This window comes from Eucyclogobius newberryi, unplaced genomic scaffold, assembly GCF_026437365.1.
Source record: "Eucyclogobius newberryi isolate DKJ021-1_F unplaced genomic scaffold, fEucNew1.0.hap1 SCAF_13, whole genome shotgun sequence".
NCBI lineage: Eukaryota > Metazoa > Chordata > Actinopteri > Gobiiformes > Gobiidae > Eucyclogobius > Eucyclogobius newberryi.
Window position 1 is genome coordinate 28,248,853 of NW_027315757.1, and position 8,663 is coordinate 28,257,515.

The 8,663-nt window shown below is 39.5% G+C and overlaps 2 protein-coding genes across 2 annotated transcripts; both read left to right on the forward strand.

Annotated features, from left to right (window-relative positions):
- The first annotated feature begins 346 nt into the window (after positions 1–346).
- On the forward strand, positions 347–1,433 carry LOC140357682 (ribonucleoprotein RB97D). Its single transcript, XM_072442195.1, has 4 exons — positions 347–498; positions 584–679; positions 758–904; positions 1,241–1,433. Exons 1-4 carry the CDS (start codon positions 421–423, stop codon positions 1,349–1,351), a joined length of 432 nt encoding a protein of 143 aa, XP_072298296.1. The 5' UTR covers positions 347–420; the 3' UTR covers positions 1,352–1,433.
- Positions 1,434–2,151: 718 nt separating this feature from the next.
- On the forward strand, positions 2,152–3,987 carry cenpx (centromere protein X). The gene is made up of 5 exons (XM_072442197.1): positions 2,152–2,221; positions 3,017–3,068; positions 3,141–3,194; positions 3,259–3,347; positions 3,830–3,987. The coding sequence occupies exons 1-5, from the start codon at positions 2,186–2,188 to the stop codon at positions 3,842–3,844; spliced, it is 246 nt and encodes an 81-aa protein (XP_072298298.1). The 5' UTR covers positions 2,152–2,185; the 3' UTR covers positions 3,845–3,987.
- The last annotated feature ends 4,676 nt before the right edge of the window (positions 3,988–8,663 follow it).

Sequence of the window (8,663 nt, forward strand, 5' to 3'; positions counted from 1 at the left end):
CTTAGTTGTGTCCTTTTGTAAATACTTAACTGCAAATTTTAAAAAAAAAACAGCAACATGAATTTCCATTGTATGTCAAAACTAAAGGCATGTAAATAACACAAATGAATATTGTTCAGAAAGCACACATATTTTTAGTTTTTAAATTCAGTATTTTTTATTTTTAAATGTATTTATTCAGTAATCCAACACAACACAACGGTGCCAAAAGGTTGTTGCATATACACTTAAAATACAAATTGAGAATAAGTTGCGAGATAAATATTTTAAAAGGGACAAACACTGCACAGCTGCACTTCAAGAGTAGCTCCTACACTCACCTCAGCTTTTTATCGATCGTCGTAGAGTGTTGCCAAAGAAGCCTTTTTGCTTTTTCTATAATATTAATTCACAATTCATAATTTTCCACAGAAGAAAAACATGGAAGCAGCACCTAAAAGAGTTTTCATCAGTCTTCCCAAGAAATACATGGCTGATTTGGCCCAAAAGTTTGATCTGGTAGGTTTCAGTCTGTTGATAATGTACATCTTCTGGACATTTCTTTTGTAATTCTGTTTTTTTTGTAATGCTTTTATTTTTTTAGGACCATGGTTTATTTGTAAAAGGCTTAAATCCCTACTTAAATGAGGGATATGTTCAAGCGTATTTCAGAGAATGGGGAAATGTCACCGGTTGCAAGGTAAGCAGTGATTTGGTTCACCGGTTCCTCATTTGTTCGAACATTATAACCACCAATGATAATTTTTTTAAATCCCAGATAACCAAAGTCTCCTCAGAGGGAGAGAAAAAGTCTGTGGCGTATGTGAGGTTTGAAAGTGAGACAGAAGCAGACTTGGCTGACTGGAATGGCCCTCACTTTATTGGAGGAACTGAAGTGGCCGTGAAAAGAGTAGTTAGTCCTAAGGTGAGTCGATATATTTTGTCTTAGTCAAAAACCATATTGGTACTTTTATTATTTTATATATTCTTATTAAACAATATAAATAGCTTAGTTTAGATGGTACCTATGTGTGCTATAATCACAATCTAGAACCACAAAACAGAATAATAATGTTCATTAATTCCATGAAATACTATTTATTTGACCTTTGCCGAAACACATTTTTGATTTGGATTTTGATCAATTTTCTAATGCCAATATTTTTCTTTTTTACAGTACTGTCCACAGGCCTTTGGTTAGTTAGTTAGTTAGAAATTGGAAGTTACTGTTCTCGTCTTCAACATCTTCCTCTTCTTTTAGGTGGAAGGAGATATGATGTCACAGATGTCTGCACAGGTGGCTAAACCTCGGCCCAGGCGCTCCATGGGCCTGGGATACATACTTGAAGATGCCCAATGGTTAGAGGAATAACTCCCTGTGTAAATGGGGTCTGGCATATGTATAATGTTTAAAGGCTCTTCTACAGTAATTGCAATCAATGCGATATTTATAATTGTTTGTTTTGTTTGTGATTTGACAATAAATATGATCGACACGTTACTTTAAAAGAGAGACTGGATTGTACAAAAGATGTTTTAAACTTTGGACCAAGACAAAGATAAATATTTATTTATTTTGTCTTTATTATTTTTCCCCTCCATCTCTTGTTGGGAAATGGGAGGTTTTGTCTATAGGAGTTTTTGTTTATAAGAGATCTTCTATTGAGAGTGTTTTTCAAACTTCCTATAAGTTATCTGTTCTTTTCATCTGTATCTACCTGCGTTGCAACAATGAAATTTCCCCATGTGTGGACAATAAAGGATTATCTTATCTTATCTTAAGACAATCCCCAGTGACAGAGGCTCTGGTGTTGGGTCTGTGAGAGCCCTGACAGCAAAACCAGAAAAGTGCACACCATTATGTTATCATTTTGCCTTTTCACCATAGCGAGTTGCACATAATGTTTACTTGTTTGTCCCTGGTTGTGATGGAGGAGGTGAGGATGGCGGGATGTGAAATTGCACAGTCTCAACAGCACCTCAGCAACAGCCCCACGTGATTGGCTGAAATATCACCAGGGAGCCTCATGCGAATCATAATTATTAGAATTATTTGAACATTTACTTATTCCGGTCAAAACTACACTACACAAATCGACCACAAGAGAGCGCCCTTTCGAGAAGCAAAGCGCTGATTGGTTTGGGTTAAGATGACGTCAGAGTCGAGGAAATTGTTTACAAAGCGCATGCGCTGTAGCCTGAAAACATGGCGGGCACCGAAGCAGAAGTTACATTCAAGAAGGTAATCTACTTTGTTCTTTTACATACGTGTGCTCTTACTCTATCGCGAAAGTATATGGCGAGGGCTTATTGGCTATTTTGCACTCTTCTCCTCCATGTCTTGAACTGTTTTGTGATTTCTGTCATTTCTTTGTGATTTGAATGCAGTTTTTCCTGTTGTGTGAAGCACTTTGAATTGACTTGTGTATGAAATGTGCTCTACAAATAAACTTGCCTTGCCTAAAAGTTTTAAGGTCAGATAAGATAGCCATATATTTTTTCCACAATATTCATTATTTTCAGTCCTGCAGTCATAGTGCAACCCACTGTTCAAGTATAACAGGAGAATAGAGAGGAAGACTCTGTAAGGGGAATATAAATATAAGACACAATTATGCACAGTATGTACAGTGACGTTTAGAAATCAACTACAGTTATGTACAGTGAAGTCGACTATAGTATTTATGTACAGTGAAGTCGACTATAGTAGTTATGTACAGTGAAGTCGACTACAGTTATGTACGGCGATAAGTCATATATATATATATATATATATATATATATATATATATATATATATATATATATATATATATATATATATATATATATATATATATAAAAATAAATAAAATTAGTACAGTGTCAGGCCTAAGTGTGGAATATTGACTGAATACATGTTATGATGGCAATTCTAGATAATGAATGGCTTATACTGTATTATACTAGTAGCAACAATTGCTATGACAATGAAAAGATAACAAAAGTGTGAAATTGACAAAAAAGCAAAACCTAACTTGTGCCTAACTTGTTTCAGGAGACCGTAAACAAACTCCTGACAAGTTTCTTCAAAGAGGACAAGACGAGATGTAAGCTTGCACAACACGCACAACAGCAAAAATGTTCATAATATTGTCTACGATTATGAAATTGTGTTACAGTGAGCAGTGATGCGGTGGTGCTCATGGCAGAGATGTTGAAAATATTTGTCCAAGGTAAGTTGTGGGAATTGGCGTCCCGTCTCTGCAAATGCATCATCTGTTTGGCTCTAATCCACAGAGGCCGCCGTCCGATCACAAAAACAAGCCGAAGCGGAGGACTGCGAACAAGTTGACATCGAGCACTTTGAAAAAATCCTGCCACAGTTGGTAAGAAAATGTGTAGGGCTGATCGTATTAACCTATTATAATGTAACAACTTAAAAGAGACATATTGTGCTTTTTCAGGTTTTTGATATTTGACCACAACATAAGTAGATCATCATTTTGTTCAGTGTAAACCACAATATTCATCTAAAACGGCTTGATAATATAACCGGGTGGAGTGACTTCCTGCTAAAAACTGCAACACTGATAAGCTCCGCCTCTTCCTGGTGTCATTTCACTGTAAAAATCTTGATGATGATGATGATGATGATGATGATGATGATGATGATGATGATGATGATGATGATGATGATGAAACACTAGGTTAAAAGCTTATTAAAGTAGATTATGCACAATATGTCCCGGCAAATCCTAAATCATTAGCCACCACAGTTGTTACATTTTATGGAGTATTTTCTGTCATTGTGCAATTAACATTTTACAACAAAACAGCAACTTTTTTCAGCTTTTTTTCCTCTGTTTAGCTGTTGGACTTCTAGCCGAAATGCGCCACAAGATGGAGCCACAATGCTGCAAAGCCTATTGTTCTTTCCTGCTCTAACACATTTTTTTTGCTAAATTGATCATTGCTCTGTGTACATACTAACTCGAGGCGTCGTTATTAAATGTTTCTGTGATGTCAGCGTGGCTCGGAGAGTTATTGACCAATCTCGCGCTCTCTCGGCTCGCGTCTTGTCCCACCTGTGCTTTCTCTGTGCAACAACAGGTGCTTCCAGCGTGCTCCGTGGCGCCTCTCATCAAAGCATCCTGGAGCAGTTGGAAGCAATTAGAGTAATAAGGGCAGCAGCCAGTCCCTTAGATGATGACAAGTGCCAGGAAAAAAAGGAGTACCCCCTCTGGCCACTTTGAAGTTCCCTTTTGCTGTCCTCCGATGTTTAGTTAGAGGTGGGGGAAGGGCAAAGGGGACCTCTGCTGTGCTGCTGCTGCTGCTGCTGCTGCTGCTGCTGCTGCTGCTGCTGCTGCTGCTGATGCTGCTGCTGCTGCTGCTGCTGCACAGTGAAAGTTGAAGTGAGTGTGTGTCCATGTGCTTGCCAAACATGTCCAAGGACCACACGCATGGATATTCTGTTTGAAAGGAAACAAAACAAAACACATTGGAACATAGTCCAAGAGGAGCAGGGTGTAATTCCAAAGGTAAATAAACAAAAGAGGCGCGCGGTGGAGGTGCTCTCGCCGCTTTCATCACCGCACATGGGGGAAATTGAGACTGCAAGGGAGCGGGTAATGTTGTCATTTCTAACCCCAGTATTTTTCTGATGGTTTTCCGAAAGGGGGGGTCATTTTGGAAAAAAGTCAGCATAGGAACCCTACCTATTTGTGTGGCTGTCGGGGACTCGCTGTGCTGACAAGTGATGCTTTTATATCCACCGACCACTGGTATTTCACTGGGAACTTTTATTTTTGCACACCTTCAACTCAAATAAGTGTTAATGCCAGTTGCAGTAATGAATTTGGGCAGGTGTGAAACATTTCTATCATAGTGCGTTTACCAGTGGTATGAACATTTGAAGAAAACTGGGAAGGGGAAGCAAAGAATAAATCATTGTCTGTGGCGGTGCCTTGATCCAGGAATTGATCCAGGAATTCTTGGAAATGTGGAACTGAAATTCCTTTATTTTGCCATCGGAAGCAGATGAAGTTGATTTCTTTAACATAATAAAATGTAAATGTGTCTTATGGCTAAACAAAACAAATAGTCAATAACAAGGCAATTGACATCACATTTTAAAATCATATTTGCATCTAAACATGCTGTCAAAACAAAGCTGCCACATTAATTTGTTGAGGTTTTGAACTGAAAGGGATTTTCTTCTCTTTGGCATCTGAGTGGAACAAATTAGTGCTGAAGGCAGCAATACTAAACACATGAAAGCATTGAAAACAAAAAACTATGAGGTGCAATGGAGAGAGTTATAAATTAGGAGTTTTTCCTGATCAAACTTTAAAGGCAGAGAGTGTCGACAGCCGTTCAGACGTTTTGGAGACGCTCTGCAGTGTGGAAGCTTTCCCAAGAGACAGACATTAATCCAACTCCAGCTGAACGGCTTTTATTTATTCGGCCTCAGCTACTCATTGCAAGTGTTCATGAATCAAATGTATTTCTCAGTTTTAAAATGCATATTCAATTCCTCCACGGCTGGTCAAAGTGACTATACATTTTCAGCTTGTGTAGGAGCGATGTTGGCGTCTGCAGTCCCAGTTTGTCTTATTTATATTTGAATTATATCGGCGCTCACTACTTAATGCCCTGGCCCAGCTCACACTGGTCGGATGGATCTCTGGTCGGACCACAGCTGCTCACACCTCTCCAACTCTCACGTCAGAGGTCTTTCTTCTTTGGTCCAACTCTGGTCTCACCTCTGACCATTATAATCTCCTACTATTTGTCTGCTTGTACTTGGCAGTCGTCAATCTCATCTTTGTAACAAATATTTGAACTTGCAAAGTTTGAACATTTCCATGACACCGGTCACTGTAATCACTGTCCTGCAATGAGGCCTACTTTGAGTTCAACAAATGACTAAAGTATAAAGTTGTCTCTCATTGTGCTTTGAAGTATCATCGATAGTTTCAGTTTAGTTCCATGAGGCTGTGGCCCTGTTGATGGTCCAAGGCCTAAGCCTCATTGAGGAGCCACGCCTGTGATAATTAGAACATACCTGGCAGTTGAGCCACTTGGTGCTTTGCTAGGATCTTCTTAAGTGGTTGTGGCGCTTGGCAGTTCGTCTGAGGCTGGAGATGGGCTGCTGCTGGGTTCTGTGTATTGACTGGAGCTCTTGTCGCCACAGGAGGGGGAAAGGATTCTTCCGGACCCACTGAGGTGTATGATAAGGTCAGAGACCTTGGCATGCCGCTGAAGAGGCACAAAGGGTGTAAGGGAGATGCACTATTAAGCCTGAAGTTGGGTTATCTGGGGAGTCCTCCAGCACAACTTGTTTGGCCCGTCTGTGTGGTGGCCTATGGGCGTAGGTGAAAAATAGCAGATTAATCCCATTACATAACAATCAAAAGTCAGCAATTTAATTAGCTTTGGGAGGGAACACTTAAAAACATAAATTCAGCCAAGGCGCTGTCAAAATCAAAGAATGTGATGGTCGGGGGTATAATTATGAATTTGGCTAACAAGTCTAGGTCAGCAGAGCATTTCTATTTTTGGCTCCTGTTATAATTGCACTATAAAAATACTGCAGTTTGACCCTCAGTGGAACTGAGCTTTCAGGTCACAGACTCAGCAGATGAAAGGGCTCATATCTGTTGATGTTATAAAGTAATAACTAAAATCTCTTTAGAGTGGAGCAGGCGGTGCAGCCGCCCTGTGTTCGTTATCTGACAGATAAGTCGCTCAGCGACAGGTGAATATTTATTACACTCGTACTACTAAATAAATAATTGTTTTCATGCTGACGATAATCAGCCGATTAAAACAGGTTTATCCCTCATACACCACAAGTTGCCTTAATGGCCCAGTTTGTGGCCTTTGTGATTTGGACCGGTCAGTGCAGTGGTTCAACCTGTCACACTTTTGTTTTTATTTAATTCATAGTGTATTAATAAAGTATGTAAATATGATAGTATAAGCCGTAGAACATCTGGTTCCATTATGGTTAGTTATAACTGTGAAAAATAATTTGACCACTTGGAAACAGATATTCATCCGGTTTGGACTGTGGCAGGTGTTTCATGCATTAGGGGAGCCACACAAATGTTTACGACCCAAAACTGATAACACCAAGGCTTTGAAATACATCTGTCCACAGCAGCACCGGAACTCTAAATGTGCCCAGAGAAGCAATGGGAGAGCCTACATGTCTGATTGCAGGAGAGGTCAGGATGTAGGGTCAAAGGTCACTGTCCTTGTTGTTAACAGTTTCCTGCCTGTCCTGTTTTGCAAACCAGAGCACTGATCCATTTCATCACTGGATCAAAGCCGGGAGGCGGCCTTGTTCTCTGGAGCACTGACGTGTCACACTTGTGCCTCACGTCAGAACTGGAGCTGGATGCCCCTTTTTTATTTGGATTCAACCGCTTCAATGTAGGCTTACCTGTGCTTGTTTATGACAAATCTATTTAAAATGTGTATGTAATGGCTTAGTCTTCAAGTCATGCTGGTACAAAAAAGGTCAAAGTAACCTAAAATATCACTTCTGTCCGTGCCCCCATTTAAAGCTAGCTATGAGGAATTGACTTGAAAGAAACTAAACAAAAACAACAACAGACCTACTAGAATACGCCCCACTAAAGCAGGGCCGAGTCTCCACAAATCATCAATAACCACATTTATCACCAGTTGATTTGGGGGCAGAGATTGTGTAAGTAAGATTTATCAGGCTTTTCATTCAATACTACAGGCCTAGACAACAAAGTTTTCTCCAAAATCAACAGGAGCACATCCAGCCACAATGAGCGGTAATGTCAGAACGCATCTGCAGTAAAAACAACAGTAAATCCCCGAGTCCATCAAAGGAACCGTCGGAGGTTCAACTTTTTGTGCATCAAACAAAGCTCCAGCATGAACGGCTCTGCATCGCTCAGCCTCGTGTCACAGCAGATACACAGCGATGGAACTAGAAAGACGTACAATATATGCAACTGCTTTTAAGTTACAGGGTAAACATTATTCTGGGCTATCCAGACACCAGACATTATGATTTTTATATAACTTGATGTGCATTTAAATCAGTGTCTTGCAAACAATGATTAAGTGTGTTTTTATTGTATCTTGCTCATGAAATAAAGGCTTTTTATAGTGTTTTTCTCCTAAATTTAGAGATTTTAACATTTTTAATTGTACCCCATACCTTCAGTCATCAAAAACATTAAATAAGTTGTAAAATGTATTCTAGATTTGTTAAAATGTTTTATAAATTGTGATAAAACTGACTGAATTAAGAAAGGAATGCGATTAAATTAGCCTATATGTCTGTTGTCTCCTTTTATCTTTTGAGGCTTTAGTCTAATTATTTGTATTTATTTAAATTCAGCTAGCAAATTAAATATTCCATTTGGAAGCAGCACAATGAGCTTCCAGCCAATATCCTGTACCCTCTTTAAGTCTGGATAGGGCTGTGATGTGTCTCATTGTCCACAGTGAAAAGGCTCGCTGTCCGTAACCCTCCGCCGCGGCCGCATGGGGCCAGCGACCTGCCACAGGAACCAGGGGCCCTCAGCTGTAGAAATTGTTAGCTTAGCGTGAAATAATCAGATTTTAGTAACGCTGTAAAAGGAAAAATGATAAAGTGTATGATACAATTCATCCAAATTAACAGTATAAAATGTGTTCCCTGCAATCAGATCCCT